We start from the raw sequence: 19,338 nt of genomic DNA, 5'->3' as shown, positions 1-19,338 counted from the left end.
CAATAACATACTATAAAAATACCGGTATATCAATATCGATGTTTTCGACGAAATTATGCTGCATTAAAGGATTTTCCAGCAGTCCTCTTCTCTTTCAGAAGCGTTTTAAGTGTGTTCTGCCCTCCCTGTCTCATGGCCAACGAACAGTCACTAATACAGTGAGCGGTTTATATTACTACTGAGAAGTATTTAATTGTAATCAATATTTTTATTTAATTTAACTATTTCTACATATAAAATATAAAATGTGTTTTAAATTTATTATTTTTATTAAAATGTATATTTAATTTTATTTAGTATTTTTATATGTAATTGTTTTAAAAATATTTTAATGTAATAAAATATTTGTAATTATATAACAATGTGTTTAAATTGTTATTTATCTCAACAGCTTGCAGCACAGTGTAAATCTAAACCTCAGAAGCAGGTTTGTAATACTGTACTGAAGCATTTTGATGTACAGTACAGTGAAGAGCTTGGAGAGCAGTGGCATGGTGCAAGGTGGGATATGTGTTATTATTACATTTCCATTATGTAAAGTACTGTAAAAAATGGTTTAAGTTGTATTTTAGTATGTTTTTATGCTAACTAAAGGGTAAAATATGACCCTGGACTGAACCACAAAACCAGTCATACAGGTTTTTTGAAATTGAGATTTCTACAACATTTGAAAATTTAACTTTCCATTGATGTATGGTTTGTTAGGATAGGACAATATTTGGTCGAGATACAACTATTTGAATACCTGGAATCTAAGGGTGAAAAAAAAAAAAATCACCTTTAAAGTTGTCCAAATGGAGTTCTTAGCAATGCATATTACTAATCAAAAATTAAGTTTTGATATATTTACAGTAGAAAATATCTTATTGGAACATGATCTTTTCTTAATATCCTAATGATTTTTGGCATTAAAGAAAAATCGATAATTTTGACCCATACAATGTATTGTTGGCTATTACTTCAGGTCCAGGGTCACATATGGTATTACATTTTAAATATGACATTACCACAGTACTTTTTTTTTTTTTTTTTTTTTTGAAATATTAGATTTTCTGTAAATGTAATTTTTTTACCCTATGTACAGAAGTGCTTTATATTAATATTAGATTTTCTGTAAATGTAATTTTTTTACCCTATGTACAGAAGTGCTTTATATTAAACAAACTCCAAACTAGTGTGCACAGCTCACATAAATGTTTGATGTTTTCAGGGATGTGCTTCTAAATCCACTCTCGTGGCAATACGGTGTGTTGCTTAATCGCTTCAGTGACCTTACAAACCTCAAGCAGTGCCTCACAGAGCTTGGATACACAAACCTCCTTCCACAGACCCAGTCCCAAACAGCACACATCCCCCTCCAGTGTTTTATACATCAAGATCCAGTACGTATTCCCACCCAAAGCCACCACCCCGGCTGGTTAAAACAGTACTATCTCCTAAACGCAGCCTCGCTTCTCCCAGTACTGTGTTTGAATGTGAAGGAAGGAGAAAATGTGCTTGATCTTTGCGCAGCTCCTGGGGGGAAAAGTCTGGCCATATTGCAGACAGCAACTCCTGGTAAGTTCCAAACCGAGTCAGTAGTAGTTTTGGCTGCTGACATTAAACTTTGTGGCAAAGGAATAAATCATATTTTACAATATATGTGACCCTGGACCACAAAACCACAATGTAAAAAACAATTTGTTGAATCAACTTAAAATAATTTGTTACCTGGCTGCCTTATCCTTTTAAGTTAAGTCAACTCAAAAAAGTTTAGTCAACTTAAAATGTTAAGTTGTACTAAGTGACAACTTAGATACCTGAGTTGATTCAACTTAAAATGTTAAGGCAGCCAGGTGACTTACCCAGATTTTAAGTTTAACAAATCAAAATTTTTGTTAAGTCAACTCAAATATCTAAGTTGTCTCTTAGTTCAACTTAACATTTCAAGTTGACTAAACTTATTTGAGCTGACTGAACTTAAAATTTTAAGGCAGCGGGGTAACAAATTATTTTAAGTTTCCTCAACAAATTGTGTTTTTTTGTTTTTTACAGTGCAGTCTTCAGTAGCACAGGTGTATTTGTAGCAATAGCCAAGAATACATTGTATGGGTCAAAATTATAGATTTTTCTTTTATGCCAAAAATTGTTAGGATATTAATACATATCATGTTCTATGAAGATATTTTGTAAATTTTCTACTGTTTTTGATTAGTAATATTAATTTCTAAGAACTTCATTTGATCAACTTAAAAGGCGATTTTCTCAATATTTAGATTTTTTTTGCACCCTCAGATTCCAGATTTTCAAATAGTTGTATCTCAACCAAATATTATCCTACCCTAACAAACCTTACATCAATGGAAAGCTTATTTAGTCACATAGCTTTCACATAAACGATGTATAAATCTCAGTTTCAGTGGTTTTGTGGTCCAGGGTCACATATTACAATAGAAAGCAGTTGTTTTAACTTGTAATACTATTTCACAATACCTTACTTAACTTACCTCACTTTTCACAATACCAAAATCTTACCAACTCTTCCCCTTTTTTTAAGTTGGTGACCGTTCATTTCTAAAACTTACAGTACATTTCCTAGTACATGGAAATCATTTTTTCATTAAACTACCCCTTTAAATGTAAATGACTTTTTATCATAACCTACAATTAGATTTTTTTGTGTGATGAAATTGAACACCTAGGGCTCCTGCACTGTAATGAGGTGGATCAGCACAGACATGATTGGCTATTGAAGACTCTTGAATCATATGTTCCTCCAACGCTGGGACATCTGCTTTCAGTGACTCATCTGGACGGCCGGAGCATTGGGAGCATGCAACCAGGGGCTTATGACAAGGTACCGCACTCACTTCTGTTCATCTTTCAGAGCAATGAAAACTACAACCTTTAAGCCATCATTTGGCTGTTTTAAGTGCTGCTATTTACACAGAATGAATCATCAAATGACTTCTTCATAGGAGAGAACATTACATAACATTTGTTCGATTGCGTTAACTGCATAAGCTAAATTCACTGAATTAACCTCCCCTGAATATCATCCATCCAAGTGTTCAGGGAAAAAAAAAGAACTGCTTGTTTGTGAATGTCAAAGTGACACTCTCACATGACATCAATAGTGGTGCTGCCTCCAAATTCCCTCATTTATCACTGTTGGCATAACTCTTAGTGCAAGCCCTTACTTTCCATCTCAAAGCAACTGAAAACCTGCAAGGTGGAATAGAGGTTTTCTGCACACTCAGTCATTTGAAGGCAAAGCTGCATATGTTCGCATTTTTCTCCCACTCATCATGAGGTGACGAGACACTAGGCAGGTCAGTAGCAGCCCTCCAGGCCAAACATGCCAATCAAGCGGTGAATATGGCGCTTTTAAGGTTTTCAGATACTGCTGACTGAGTATTATCCTCTTCTGGCGGCGAGAAAAGAGTTGGGCCACTGAGCTGAAAGGTAAACGAATACACAGTGTGACAGGAGGTGTCGTGATGGTTTTAAATGAAAACGGCTCAGGGAGGATGCACTGCTAAGCGAGGTTAAGTATCCAAGAGCCATCCCAGGCTCGTTGGAAACTCATTCTTGTGGCTTCTTTCACGTCACGTGACACTTGCAAAGTGGAATGTCCAGCACATTCAGTTTTATCTGAATAGGATGAACATAAATCTGGCAAAGTTTCATGTTGGTTGCTGTGTGTATTTCTAAAGTTAAAAAATTAACTGTACACCCAAAAATGAAAATACTCACCTTTATGTCATGCCAAACCCATAGAACCTTATCTTTAGAACACAAATTAAGATATTTTAGCAAGATATACATGTCCTTTTTATCTCCCGTTTGTTTTTTTAAATGGATAGTTTACCCAAAAATGAAAATTCTGTCATTAATTACTCGCCCTCATGTTCTAAATCGGTAAGACTTTTGTTCATCTTTGGAACACAAATAAAGATATTTTTGATAAATTTGGAGAGCTTTCTGACCCTGCATAGACAGTAAATGCAACTGACACATTTAAGGCCTAGAATGGCGGTAAAACATCGTTAAAATAGTCCATGTGACCTCAGTGGTTCAACCATAATTTTATGAAGCGACGAGAATACTTTTTGCGCAAAGAAAATAAATATAACTTCATTCAACTATTTCTTCTCTTCTGTGTCAGTCTTTAATGCATGTGTTGTGTTACTGTCGAGATTGCGCGTCGAAAGTCGTTTTTTCTTTGTTGTTGTCTTTACGCACGAAAAGTATTCTCGTAGCTTCATAAAATTACGGTTGAACCACTGATGTCACATGGACTATTTTCATGATGTCTTTACTACCTTTCTGAGCCTTGAACATGTTAGTTGCATTGCTGTCTATACAGGGTCAGAAAGTTCTCAGGTTTAATCAAAAATATCTTTATTTGTGTTGCAAAGATAAACGAAAGTCTTACGAGTTTGGAATGACATCAGGGTGAGTAATTAATGACAGAATTTTCATTTTTGAGTGAACAATCTCTTTTAAAAAAGCAAGCGGGAGATACAAATTACATGTATCTTGCTAAAATATCTTAATTTGTGTTTTGAAGATGAGGTTTTATGGAGGTTTTACATATATCTTGCTTCAACAAGTCTTTGAGCTTTTTTGTCATGACTTGTATATCATTGGATTTTCATTAGCGCTCTGCGGTGTTTACCTTTCCAATGCTGTACCAGGTGAGCCATCGAGCAAGTTTACAATGTCAGAAAAGCTAAACATATGGAGCTGGTAATGTGATGCAGACTTCAAAATGTATTCGTTTATAAATCTTACACTACGTAAGAAATATAGTCTGCCTCGACCCAGATTCCACTCCACAATATATGTTTAATTATGCTCATTTCCCAAAATGGCTTAATTATTATAGAGAAGAAGAAAGTCAACAGTTTAGACCATTTGGAATAATCACATCCTGAGCAAAAGGTGACCAATTGTAGAATGGAAGTGCGTGTGAGACACTGAGAACCATCTCAGACAAAGGGGTGTCAGAACTTAATTAACATACAGACCACAGCTATTACGGCAGGAGCAACTTCATTTACATTTGGGGTAGTAAACTGTAATGGTATAAAAAGTTCAAGCTAAGGATGTTCTGGGTTCATTCCGACTCCGTTGAAACCAAGGTACAGCATGTACTTTGTCACTGCTATGCTGCCAAAAAACATCATTAAGATCTTCGACGTCCTCATCACTTTTTCTTACAACTATGGTAAAAGTGTTTTGAGGTCAAAACATAGTATTGTACAAGGAACAATGCAATAATCTTTACACTCTTATTAAGTTTAACTTTATTCAAAGGGAACCCCAGGTATTAAGACTTGTATGGCTTAATATAAACAAATGATGTCTTTCTATTTTAGAAAACCTGTGAAAGATTTACGTTATTTAAAAAATCCACAAGGAGTCTAAACGCCCCTGGATATCAAGTGAAATCTGCACTGGGAAACTCCGTCATCATATTTACATCCTACCAGAATAGCATTTAGCATTTCTTGTCTCTGCTGTTCGTAAGCTTTTTCAGTAGCTGTGGTCTTTTAAAAGCTGAAGTGGAGTGAAACAAATATGCGGGTCTTTAGAAAGTTTTATTCATCCATAGGCATCCTCCCATTCTTTTTTCTTTTTCCTATTGCTCGGAAAAGCATTGAAGACTTAAAAAGCTTCCCTTGTTGCCCTTCAACTGAAAATTACAGCACAATGTGGCATCATATCAGTATTTTATTTTCTGGACTGTGTTGCGGTAAAAATAGCAAAAGGTAGATCCAGTAGCTCACTAAGTGCAACCATTTCACGTCATCTAAATAATGGTACCACCCCCCCTCCATAGTCCAAACGATAAAACGATGTGGCTTTTTTAAATAATTTAAATCTTTCATGGGTTTTCTACTACATATTTCGATAAGAAACATCATTTACTTTATATTAAGACATACAAGTCTTTATACTCAGGGTTCCCTTTAATATATTGATAATCTGCCCTGTAATAATAATGTGGGTGAAAAGGAAGAAAAGTTGTTGGTATTTTACTGCCACTAATGCTCATTTCAACTCAAAACTGCAGTAAAGTGATTGTCTAAATACTTTTTTAGAGCATCATTTTTTAAAAATTAAGGTAAAGGACTTTTTTTCCAATGGGTCTATGTTGCTTACTGTATAATTCACATGGTTGTGATACACCGATCCCACCAGAAGGTGACAGTGTTGTTGTTTTACTCTCACTGACCTCCATTCACATTGGACAGATGCTTAAGATTCCCGGGACCCTCGATGGAGGGGACACAGGTACGCGTTTAAGCTCTGATGATGAAAACTCCTGTCCCGAAATGTCAAATGAATATGTCTCAGACGCCCATAATCCAATCACTTTATCAGCGCTGGCACTTAGATGAGGGTAACAGGTTTGGCTCTTCCACTTAAACGTGTTGCCGTCGCTAGATCACATTGTCAGACCCACGGGGGTCTTTCTACAGCATCATGTCCTTTAGTGACGTGGGTCTCCAGAGTGCCCCCCGGCGTTCTCTTAGCCAGACAGGCAGCAGAGCTAAGAGAGGGAATTAAGAGGCTCTAATACAAAGCTGGCAGGGAGAAAAACAGTGGGGCTCAATTGTCAGCTTGACAAGGCAGTTTCAGCCAGGTCTAATGAGGAGAGAGTAGTCTCAAAGGAAGCCGAGAAAGACGAGCTTAGCCTGAGCAAGGAACGATGGGTTTGGTGGGTAAGGGACTGCAGGATTTCCTGAGAGAGATCCATTCCACAACGAATAGCTGGTGTTTTTATTCAGTCCTGTCTATTGCTCATTTGAATCTTTCAGGGAGATTCTTAGTTCTTGCGTTAGTTGTTTGTTTAACTGTAGAAGATTCTAGCTCAGGTGCGTTTTGTGATTATTGGCCCCAGGTGTGTGTGGTGTTTCCACTCTCTCTCTCTCTCTCTCACTACTTCAGCTGCTCTCTCATTTGTTGAGCCGGTTTCACAGAGGACGGTGTGAGTGTGTTGGTTCTTTTAAAGAGCTAATGAGGCCCATACCGGCAGGTCCCTGCTGTCCTTCTGCTTTGCTCTTTGTGTTATGCTCACCGTCCCCCAGGTGAACATGAAATATTCCCCTTCAGTCTCTTACACTGTTTTTTTCCTCCCTGCAGAGTTAAAACCTGTTCTCTGATGTGTGTTTGTCTGTGTGCGTTGCTCCATCCCTCTGTGTCAGGTGCTTGTAGATGCCCCGTGCTCTAATGACCGGAGTTGGCTTTATACCCCTGATACCCACCAAGGGGAAATGTGGCTGAAGGAGAGAACTCAACTACCGCTCTTACAGAAGGAACTTCTCTGGTAAATATCTATCATGGAAACTCCCCCACACATACACACTCGTGGGCAAGTAGACGGTGCAAAACAACGCTGTTATTTAGTTTTTCCATTCTTTTCCATTTAGCTTTTCATTCTTGGTTTGAGATCTTGATTTTCTCATCAGTATGCAACTGTAACAATTTAAATTGCGCAACACTGCAAAAAATGCTTTTCTTACTTAGATTTTTTGTCTTGTTTCCAGCCAAAATATCTAAAAATTCTTAAATCAAGAAGGGTTTTATAGACGAGTAGAAATGAGTCTTTTGACAAGTCAAAATCACATGCGTTTTTAAATCTAAGAAAAGCATTTTTTGCAGTGATGAAGGCATAATTTTGACATGAACTCTTTATGAACTAAGTTTAATGACCCCAAACAATTGCGTTTTCACCACTGAATTAAAAAAAAGGTAGTTGTGGCTTTTTTATCTCACAATTCTGAATTTTTTTTCTCAGAATTGAGTGATTAAAAACTTTTTGGAAGAATATAAACTTGCAAATGTGTGTTATAAACTCAGAAATGCAAGATATAACCTTGCAATTCTGAGAATAAAGTTGCAATTGTGACTTTATAACACAATTGTGAATTGTTAAAATTCTCATCCCCCAAGAATTGGACTTTATAACTCACATTTGCGAGTTTATATCACACAATTCTAAGAAAAAAAGTCAGAATTGCAAAATATAAACTTGCATTTTGAAATTTTATATCTTGCAATTCTGACTTCTGACAATTTAAATTGCGCAACAAACACTGCAAAAAATGCTTTTCTTACTTAGATTTTTTGTCTTGTTTCCAGCCAAAATATCTAAAAATTCTTAAATCAAGAAGGGTTTTATAGACAAATAAAAATTAGTCTTTTGACAAGTCAAAATCAAGTGCGTTTTTGCATGAAACAAGCAAAATAATCTGCCAATGGGGTAAGAAAAAAAAACTTGTTTTCTGTTTGAAATAAAAAAAAAAATTGCTTACCCCATTGGCAGATTATTTTGCTTGTTTCAAGCAAAAATGCACTTGACAAAAAATCTAAGAAAAGCATTTCTTGCAGTGATCAAGGCATAATTTTGACATGAACTCTTTATGAACTAAGTTTAATGACCAAAAACAATTACGTTTTTCACCACTGAATAAAAAAAAAGGAGTTTATATCTCACAATTTTTTCTCAGAAAAAAGTCTGAATTGTGAAATATAAACATTTTGAAATTTTATATCTTGCAATTCTGACTTTAGGGCCTGGTTTCACAGACAGGGCTTAGACTAAGCCAGGATTAGTTCATAGCTGAAGACATTTAAGTCATTTTTATAAATGTGCCTTTAAGGGATACATTACTGGTCTCCATATTAAGACAAAACAAAAGCACTGATGCATTTTAAGATCAGCCAGTGCAACTTTGTTTCAGTTGAAACAGTTCAGATTTAATTTTAGTCTGGGACTTTAGGCTTAAGTATTGTCTGTGAAACTGGAGTTTTTAAGAAATAACAGTTTTGATCTGATCATCTTAAATCCTCTGGGAAAGTTTTTTAAAAAAAAGGCAGAATTGCGAGTTTGTATTAGGCAATTTTGAGAATAGAAGTCAGAATTGTGAGATTAAAAACTCGCAGTTACCTCTTTTTATTTTATTATTTAATGGCTTCCATAGTTTCTGCCTTTTACCAAACATTTATGATATTCTTATTTTAATTATTATTATTCTTTTTTAATTGTAACACATGCAACCTTTAATGTTATAAAAAATATATATATATATATATATATATATATATATATATATATATATTATTTTTTTTTATTTTTTTTTTTCTTAATTTTTTTTTTGAAATTAATTTTGTTTTGTTTATTTTGTAAATACTTCATTCATATTAATATTGTAAGTTCTATACAAAAATTCTAATTCTATATTTAGTATTTAGATTAGATTTGTTTTTAACGTTTATTGCTAGAAAATAACAATATTGTAACAGAACAAAAATTGTTTACTCATAAATATAGACAGAAATAAATGGCTTAAATAATTAGTCTAAACTCCTGGGGTTGACATGAAAGTTAAGCACCTGCGTAGTTGTTTAAAAAAAAGTTTCAGGCCCTTTTTCACAGTTTTATTTCAATATTATGTATATATTATTATTATTATTATAGTATTAATTACATGTTCCATTTGAATTTTGTCTTTTTTAAATTAATATTCAGCTTTTTAAAATTTATTTTTAGTTGTTTTAAAAGAACATAAACCTATTTTTTTATTCAGTTTGTTTCCAAAGCAACTTTTCTAACATTCATTTACAGTTCAGTTTTTCATGTAGTATTTATATTTAATGTCAGCTACATTTCATTTAACAAGTATACATATTTAATCGTTTTACTTAACAATTACACCTCTCCTTTTTCTAACGTGGGTTTAGAAAGAGCCCATTTGATTGTCTATTTAAACGTCACATTTTATATTACATTACATTTAGCAGATGTTTTAGCAAAGAGTCTTACAAATGAGGACAGAAGAAGAGCAATAAAAAGTGCTTTGACAAGTCTCAGTCTAACGCAGTAAACGCAGCATGGTGTTTTTTTTTTATAATAAATAAAAAGATAGAAAAAATTTAATATGGCTGTTTGTGTTTATTTTTTGTTTGTTTGTTAGTTCGGCCCTAGCAGCAGTGCGTCCTGGAGGAGTGGTTGTCTACTCCACATGCACCATGTCACAAGCCGAGAACCAATCAGTTGTGGAGGCGGTGCTTGCATCTTATAAAGGGGTGGAGCTTCTGGAACTGGAGCAACACTTAATTGACTCTCTGTCCAATCATTTCTGCTTTGCCCACTTTAATTCTTCAGTGGGACATTTAGTGATACCGCAAAAAGGTAAAACTTGGGGACCTATGTATGTTTCTCGATTGCGAAGAATATATGAAAAATGAAAAAAACATTGCGGCATGGAGCAGCAGTAGTACTTTAAATACATCAAAGCTGGAGTGCTCACATGATTGAAGCAGGTTTGAGTTAAAACTGCCTATTCTTACCCTCTTCATTAAACTTTCCAATTTCAAAAAGCAGTGAATAAATAAATGAATGAATGTTGGAAGATATAGTAGTCAACATTTGAAGTGGATTAAAAAAAGTTAATCAAAGTACCCCAAAAACGCGTATTGTTTTGTTTTTAGGACAACTTTGATAAAAGGTTTTGATTTACTTCAAATGTTGACTACTGTAGTTTAAATAAATAAATAAATTAAAAAGTCACTGCGATTTTTTTTTTTATACTACAATTCTGACTTTTTTGATTTTCTGAGTTTATATTTCACAACTATGACCTTTTTTTTTTTTGCAGTTTTGAGAAAATTACACATTATCTCAGATTTGTGAGATTTAAACTCAAAATTGTGAGAAAAAGGTGAATTGTGAAATATACACACACAATTGCAAGAGAAAAAGTCACAATTGGCTTTTTTATTTTGTGGTGGACACAAAAAGACAGAACTGTGAGATGTAAAATCAGGAGAAAAAGTCACAATAAACAAAAATTGAGAATTTGAGAAAGTCTGTCAGAATTTTGAGTTTATATCCAACTATTCAGATTTTTTTTTCTCCAGATGCATTGCTAAAAACTTCAAATAAGTCAGAATTCCAATAAAAAAGGCTTTTTTAACCTTTTTTTATTATTATTTAATTCTGTAGTGGAAATGGACATTTATTAAAAGAAAAACAAAACAAAACAAAAAACTGAGAAAACAGCTGTTCTAAAACACATTATTTAATTTGAATATAGATTAAAATGCGATTTATTCCTGTGATACAAAGCAACATTTTCAGCAGCCATTATTTAGTCTTCAGTGTCACATGATCCTTTAGAAATGGTTCTAATATGTTGATTTGCTGATGAAGAAGTTGTGGACTTTGAATTTACGTGCCTCGACAAAGCCGAACACAGACCAGGTTAGGCCGGAATGGTTATCTCTGGGCGACCCTCCAGCTGAAGCACTACTTAATGTGATCTCTCGGAAGTGAAAGCTGTTTTGAAATCTCAGAACGCAACACTCGAACAAGGTTTGAGTAATGAATGTGTGGGCTCGGGTCTCTTCTCTTTTGCATAAGTGTTTTTAAACATCTCAGCTGAACTGCTTGAGGAGTTTTGCTGTTGTCAGCCTTTGTGGTCAATGACAAATTGTGTCTAGTTTTCCTGAATCATGTAAGAGCACACTTCGAATGTTTACCATTTAATATGATATATTAAAATAAGATTGCACACACCTTTTAGACAAGGTGTATATGTTTAAAGAACATTCTGTAAGTGCTGTATAGAAGCACCATCATAGTTTGTTTTAAATAAAAAATGTAGCAGCGTAGACGGGTTGTGCATTAACATCATCTCCAGAGGTCATCAATGTTAATCTAGTAAATCTTGTTGGTATTACAATTAAAATTGCATCTCAGGTGGTATATTTAACCTTAGCTGCGTTTTAATATGTACACTGGGGGCTCAAAAGTTTGGAATAAAGCCTGAAATTAGCGCCATTTGTGCCATTGCTCAAGTCTTCAGTGTCACACGATCCTTTAGAAATCACTCTGATATGCTGAGTTGCTGCTCAAGAAACATTTGCTATTATTATCAATGTTGAAAACAGTTGTGTGCTTTATTTTAGCAGTAAAACATGATTTCAAATAATACCTTTATTCATCAAGCGTTCCTTAATTTGATTTCTGAAGGATCATGTTATAGTAATGGCTGCTAAAAGTGTGGCCTTGACATCACAGGAATAAATAACATTTTACAATGCATTCAAATAGAAAGCAGCTATTTTAAATTGTAATAATATTTCACAGTATTACAGTTGCTATGATCAAATAAATGCAACCTTGGTGAGCAGAAAAATCTTAATTATTCTCAAAGATTTGACCCCCAGTATACTCTAAGTATTCAAGTATTCAAAGATTGAAGCTGGTTGGATCACCTCTGGCAGGATTTCAGTTGTGAGCCTGCGTAGCCTCCTAGTCTATTGCTATTGCACATCTTGATAATGGAATTTTTGCTCATTCTTTCGGAGCAATATTGCTCAAGCTCTGTTGCGGTATGTTTTAGGTCATTGCCCTGTTGGAAGATGAATCGTCTTCCAAATTCTAGTGCTTTTGCGGATTGCTTCACGTTGTCCTCGGGGATTCTACTGTACGTGGCTCCATCCATTTTTCTCCTAACTTTATGAGTTTTCTAATCCTTGCCGCAGAGAAGCCTCCCCAAAGCTTGATGCTGCAACCAGCACGCTTCACTCTAAGGATTGTGTTCTCTGTGTGATATACTACTAGGGTTTTGCCTAACAGCATGGAGGTCCAAAAGTTCACTTTTTCAGACCGTAGTGTGTATCTCCAGACAGCTGAGCCCTTCACATGCTGAGTCTACCATGTTTTTCTTGCCACCCTCCCTTGTAAGATATGAATTGTTTTGTTTTTGTACCATGTCAGTATTCTCGTACCTTCGTAACGTTACAGTTAAACCACTGATGTCACATGTAATTTAATGATGTCCTTACTACCTTTCTGGGCCTTGAACGTGGTTGTTGTGTTGCTGTCTATGCAAAGAAGTCTGGATTTGAAGTCTTCGATGAAGTCTTGGATTTCATCAAAAATATCTTAATATGTGTTCTGAAGATGAACGAAAGTCTTACATGTTTGGAACATCATGAGGGTGAGTAATTAATGACAAAATGTTCATTTTTGGAAGAGCTATCCCTTTTAAGACTGACATTCTGGGTGGTTTCAAGGTTGTTCTAGATATTCCTTATGTGCGGCATCTCCTATAAAGCTGATTTCAGCATTTTGTCTTTTTGTTATATAAAAGTGACATGAAAGCCATTTTAGAAATGTTTCTCTATACCAGGGGTGCCCAAACTCAGTCCTGGAGGGCCAGTGTCCTGCAGAGTTTAGCTCTAACCTCAATTAGACACCCCTGAACCAGCTAATCAAGCTCTTACTAGGCATGCTAGAAACTTGCCAGCTGGTGTGTTGAGGCAAGCCCTCCAGGACCAGGTTTGGGCACACCTGCTCTATACAGTCATCACTGATATGTGCTACTTTTCAAATGCCCTTTATTTATAGATATTGGTTTATTATTTATCATGTGAAATTTGTTTTTATTACGGTTATTTTTATTTCTGTCTCACAGTTGTAGGATAAGATAAAAAATATTTATATAATATGTGTCCCTGGACCACAAAACCAGTCATAAGGGTCCATTTGATTTATATCTCTTCTGAATACATATGTTTTCCATTGATGTATGGTTTGTTAAGATAGGACAATATTTGGCCGAGATACAACTGTTTGAAATCTGGAATCTGAGGGTGCAAAAAATATTTAGAAAATCGCCTTTAAAGTTGTCCAAATGAAGTTTTTAGCAATAAATTGAAGTTTTGATATATTCATGGTAGAAAATGTCATGGTATCTTCACGGAACATCATGTTTACTTAATATCTTAATGAATTTTGGCATTAAAAAAAAAGAGATAATTTTGACCCATACAATGTATTTTTGGTTATTGCTACAAATATACCCATGACTAGTTTTGCGGTCCAGGATCACATATGTGAAGAAAATAGTGATATGGAAATAGTGATATTAAACACAAAACATAATTTGAGGGGGGAGTTTTCATGAATTCTCATTTGATTCATATATGTTCAGGATTTTTCAAATGGGATTATAAGCAAAATACCCAGCAGTACCCAGATGTCTGAAATTCCCCTCCAACATTTAGCTAAAAGTACTGACACATGTCAGTTAATATTAAACAAATGTGTCTCTTAACCCTAAAAGTTGAGGTTTACACATCTATTTGTTTTATACGGTGACGCATTGCTGCCACACACTTATTTTTTTTTTCCACTCAGCTATGTCGTTATAACGAGATCTTTTCTCGTAAAAACAACATCTTTTCTCGTAAAAACGACATCTTTTCTCGTTAAAACGACATCTTTTCTCGTTAAAACGACATCTTTTCTCGTAAATACGACATAATTTTCTCGTAAAAACGACATCTTTTCTCGTTAAAACGACATCTTTTCTCGTAAAAACGACATAATTTTCTCGTTAAAACGACATCTTTTCTCGTAAATACGACATAATTTTCTCGTTAAAACGACATCTTTTCTCGTAAAAACGACATAATTTTCTCGTTAAAACGACATATTTTTGTCGTAATAACGACATAATATGTCATAAAAACAATCTTATGTTCCTGTTATAGATGATATGATTATGTTATGTGAGGGCGTTTGTCCGCGCTGCCTTTGCCACAGTCCTGACATAAAGGAGGATGCACGCTGCTGGAGTTAGAATACACTAGCTATACATAGAAATACACTGTTTTAATAATTTTAATGTAATGGTTTCAATTGTAGCGTGTTTATAAGGATTAATCTCCAATCTGCCCTCAGACCCAGAGGATTTAAGATGATCAGATCAAAACTGTTATTTCTGAATAATCGACTCTGAGCTTGGAATATTATTTGGATGAAAGTTTGATTTTGAAAGGAAATGACAAACGGTTTGATTGTATTGATAATTTCGTTCTGTTTGAAAAATGGACAAAATCAATGAAAAAAAAAACAGTTTTAGTATTTTTGTCCGTTTGTAAAAAGAGAACTTATGCTTTAATAATTATATGTGGGCGGCAATGAAAAGCCACTTTTCAATACAACCTGTTTTTACGGTCTATCGCATCATGCAGAATAAATACAAATAAAAAAAAATACAAACAAATCTAGCTTAATTTCGTTTTTCTGTTTCTCAAACATAACGAAATAATAATAATAATAATAATAAGCTATTATTATTATTATTATTATTAGGCCTATTATTATATTTTTCTTATTATGAATTATATTTATTTATTTCTGCTCGTATTTCGATTTGCTGTTAAATCAATCAAAAAGTCAATTATTCAGAATTAATAGTTTTGATTATCTTAAATAAGATTTAGTAATAAAAAAATAATAATAATAATAATAAGCATAATAACAATTTGAGTAGCCTATTATTATTATTATTTCATTTTGTTTGAGAAATGGAAAAACGAAAAGCTTGATTCTTCGTATTTTTGTTCGTGGGTAAAACACATGAGCTTATTGCTTGAATATTAATTTAACATGCGGCCTTGATACTTAGTATGATTATATACAAATTACACATTATTTATTATGTATTATTAAATTTTATATTTAGCTGAATCAAGCCACGAATCCGGTTTTTCATCTGGATTATAGGCTACTGTGGAAATATGCTGCGCAGTCTCTGAGTGTAAGCACAATGGTAGGTTACAGATAATGAACTCACACGGGAAAGACTGTACACTACCTCTTGTTGGATTTATTACGAATTAAGTAAACACAATTTTGTTTCCGATTCTTTTATTGAAGTAGACCTTTCAAGCTCCATAGAGAGACATAAATTGCGAGAGCGCACCCTGTATTTTTACAAAGGCAATTTGTAACGTTTTGTTGTTATCGTGGAAGTTTATAAAATAAAGCAGACATTTATATTTCTTTCCTCTGTAATCACAAAGTAAGGGATCGCGCTGGCGCCGACCCGAGAAGTGCAGTGTTGCGCTTTATAAATGAGACTTGCAAAGAAACGTTCTTGTGACTAATTTGCAGAGCGGTACATCAGACAAACATTTATTCTGCATGATGGTTCAGACCGTAAAGACAGGCTGAGTTGAAAAGTGGCTTTTCCGGGCCGCTCACGCACAAATATTAAAGCATAAGCACTCTTTTCATGAAATAAAATCTGGCTGTATTTATTTATTTTCATTTTTTTAAACAGAACGAAATCATCATCATCATAACACGATCAAACCGTGTGTCATTTTTCTTTTATTTATTTCTGATACTATTTAAATTTTCTGTAAAATCAAACTTTCATCCAAATAATATTCCAAGCTCAGAGTCAGAAATAACAGTTTTGATCTGATCATCTTAAATCCTCTGGGTCTGAGGGCAGATTAGTATGGAGATTAATCCTAATGAACATGCTGCTACAATTGAAACAATTACATTAAAGTTATTTAAACAGTGTATTTCTATAACTCCAGCAGCGTGCATCCTCCTTTAGGTCAGGACTGGCGAAGGCAGCGCGGACAAACGCTTAGCTCCCTCACATGTCTATAACAGGAACATCAGATCGTATGACATAATATGTCGTTATTACGAGAAAAATATGTCGTTTTAACGAGAAAATTATGTCGTTTTAACGAGAAAAGATCTCGTTTTAACGAGAAAAGATGTCGTTTTAACGAGAAAAGATCTCGTTTTTACGAGAAAAGATGTCGTTTTAACGAGAAAAGATGTCGTTTTTATGAGAAAAGATCTCGTTATAATGACATAGCTGAGTGGGAAAAAAAAAATAAGTGTGTGGCAGCAATGCGTCACCGTAGTTTTAAGATAAATTAGAATAATGTGTTAAAGGGATAGTTCACCTAAAAATTAACATTCAGTCAGTAATTACTCACCCTCATATAGTTCCACACTGGTAAGACCTTTGTTCATCTTTGGAACAAAAATTAAGATGTTTTTGATGAAATCCAAGAGCTTTCTGACCCTGCATAGACCACAACACAACTTTAAACCATATTCAAGGCCCAGAAAGGTAGTAAGGACATTGTTAAAGTAGTCCATGTGACATCAGTGGTTCAACCTTAATTTTATGAAGCTACGAGAATATTTTTTGTGCTAAAAAAAAAAACCCAACAACTTTATTTAACAATTTATTCTGTTCTGTGTCAGTCTCCGCCGCATGTTTAGCAGAGTACATGACACTATTTCAACAATGTCCTTACCTTTCCGGGCCGTAAAACATTTTAGTTGCATTGCTGTCTATTCAGGGTCAAAAAGGTCTCAGATTTCATCAAAAATATTAATTTGTGTTTCGAAGATGAACGAAGGTCTTACAGGTTTGGAAAGACATGAGGGCGAGTAAATGATGACGGAATGTTCAGTTTTGGGTGAACAATCCTTTTAAGATATTCTTCAATTGCTTATGCATTCAAACACAGAGTAATTCATTTAGTAAAATGCTTTGACATTATTGAATCGTGCTAATTTTGCAGCATAATCTTTCAGTTAAATACATCATGTTTTGATGTACACATTTCTCCTCCAAAACTTAATTTTGGGTATGTTCCAATTATCTCTAGTCTCTAGTGTAGTGAAGATACGACAGTTCAGTTTCTGTTCAGCTGAACATTAACTGGTGTTAACAAATTCTCACATTGTTGCTGTTTTATGTATAATAATACAACCTAAACAGTATTTTATGCTGTATAGCAGCTCCGTCTGAATATGGAAGGAGCGCAAGAAGGAGAACAAATGTCTCAGTGTGAGTTTGTGCTGGGACGGCGGGTGTCTTCGCCCTTCCATTTTCTGCATTGGGCTCCGCTTGCCCTTTCAAATCAGTGAGCGGCTCACTCGCGCAGGAAATGAATTATTACCTCTCAGAGGGAGAGGAAAAGAAGAGAACGGGAGGGGCGAGAGACTGGCAACGTAAAAGCATACTCAGTAAAGATCGCACAGAGTCCATTGCTGGTCTGAGAAATGGGCCCCGGCTGGTGGAAAAGACTTTAAAATAGCCACTGACATTTACACTAGCTCCCCATGTCTGCTGTTTTAATAATGCCACTGTGAGAAGGACAGAAAAACGTGCACACCTGTGATGAGCCGAGAAATTCTCCACTGTTATATGAGGAAACCGAATGAATGAGAGAACGAGTTCAACTAAATTTAAGCTTTTCGTTTTTGCTAATGTGCTAAACTAAACTGTACTCTCCAAAGTAACTACGGCTTCCTTCACAAGTAGCTCCCCTCTGAGATGGTCTTTCACTCTCACTTCTCTAAAAACAACTGACAGAAATGTAATTTCTTCCTGCGTGTTAAACTGCTGCTCTATGGTGGAAAGAGTTCAAATTTGTGCTTAAACCTCATGTTGTGTTCTGGTCATTTTTGCCAGGACAGGATTTGGTTTCCTGAAATTGCTTACTGACTTTGCTCACACCGGATATAACAACTTCCTAAAAGCATGTATAATTTTTGTACATTTTTTAGATTTTTTTTCCCACCTTGTTACACTTGTGGTGTTCAGTTTTTGAGTGCCAAAAATGTTTTTTTTTTTTTTCATTTAAAAACTGAGGTGAAGCTTAGATCAATGATCAATCAGTACAAAGTACAAAACCTGTCCCAATTGAAAGAAAACATGACAAAAGATTGAATCCAGTATTTGGTAATAGAGCATAACAAAAAATTTGTAAACAGTTTTTTGTAGGGCGGTCATTTTTGACCAGAAACACCTAGTCGGGTAAAGGATTTTCAGCACAACACAAGAGTTGAGTAAAGACACCTGCTTCTGTTTCTGTGAATTTGACACTTGGTCACGTTTTTACTAATCATGAAAAGATTAAATGTAAATGTCCTTTGAGATAGATTTGAGACCTGTCAAGGTGTAGGATAGAAGACATGAATCTGCCTTGTGTAAATGCCATATAAAAATCTAGTTTTTATACCACATATATGGAATTATGGCACACTGAGCCAAGAGAGCTTAAAAATACCAAAAATTGATCTGCCTTTCACTGGAATCATGACATAATTGAAGCTGGTATATTATGCAGCATGGGAAGTACTGTAATAAATTTGTGGACACATTTATCTATCCAAGTGTAAATGGAATGTGCAAAGCCAGTTGGATAGCAATACAAAGGATGCTGGAAGTGACTAAGGACATTTCATTTGCAGAATTAGTTTTAAAAACAGTGCATTTACTCTCTTAGTTTGGTGTAATACTTAGACCAGATGGTCTCAGTTTCATACGATTGGTGAGATTTTGTTCATCTGTCTTAGAGGGACATCGGATGGCCATTTTCCACAAGTTGGTATGATTCTTTAGGGACTTCATGAAATGTCTACAACTTTGATTAAAATTCCTTAATAGTTGTGTAAAACAACACCCTTTTTACCTTGTCAAAAACAGCAAATAT

General features: G+C 34.7%; 1 protein-coding gene across 1 annotated transcript; it reads left to right on the top strand.

Annotated features, from left to right (window-relative positions):
- nsun3 (NOP2/Sun RNA methyltransferase 3) lies at positions 1-11,096 on the top strand. Its single transcript, XM_073842722.1, has 6 exons — positions 1-158; positions 392-501; positions 1,211-1,557; positions 2,682-2,836; positions 7,197-7,318; positions 9,969-11,096. The coding sequence occupies exons 1-6, from the start codon at positions 39-41 to the stop codon at positions 10,240-10,242; spliced, it is 1,128 nt and encodes a 375-aa protein (XP_073698823.1). The 5' UTR covers positions 1-38; the 3' UTR covers positions 10,243-11,096.
- The last annotated feature ends 8,242 nt before the right edge of the window (positions 11,097-19,338 follow it).

The sequence above is a fragment of the Garra rufa genome, chromosome 6, assembly GCF_049309525.1.
Source record: "Garra rufa chromosome 6, GarRuf1.0, whole genome shotgun sequence".
Taxonomy (NCBI): Eukaryota; Metazoa; Chordata; class Actinopteri; order Cypriniformes; family Cyprinidae; genus Garra; species Garra rufa.
Note: the sequence above shows the minus strand (reverse complement) of the source record. Positions and strands in the feature narration are given on the sequence as shown.

Excerpts from the sequence above, each read along its gene's own strand:
- nsun3 (XM_073842722.1), top strand. The coding sequence starts at position 39 with ATGTTTTCGACGAAATTATGCTGCATTAAAGGATTTTCCAGCAGTCCT. Across the intron at positions 2,837-7,196 it reads AACCAGGGGCTTATGACAAG|GTGCTTGTAGATGCCCCGTG; the intron begins GTACCGCACTCA and ends CCTCTGTGTCAG. Across the intron at positions 7,319-9,968 it reads TTACAGAAGGAACTTCTCTG|TTCGGCCCTAGCAGCAGTGC; the intron begins GTAAATATCTAT and ends TTTGTTTGTTAG.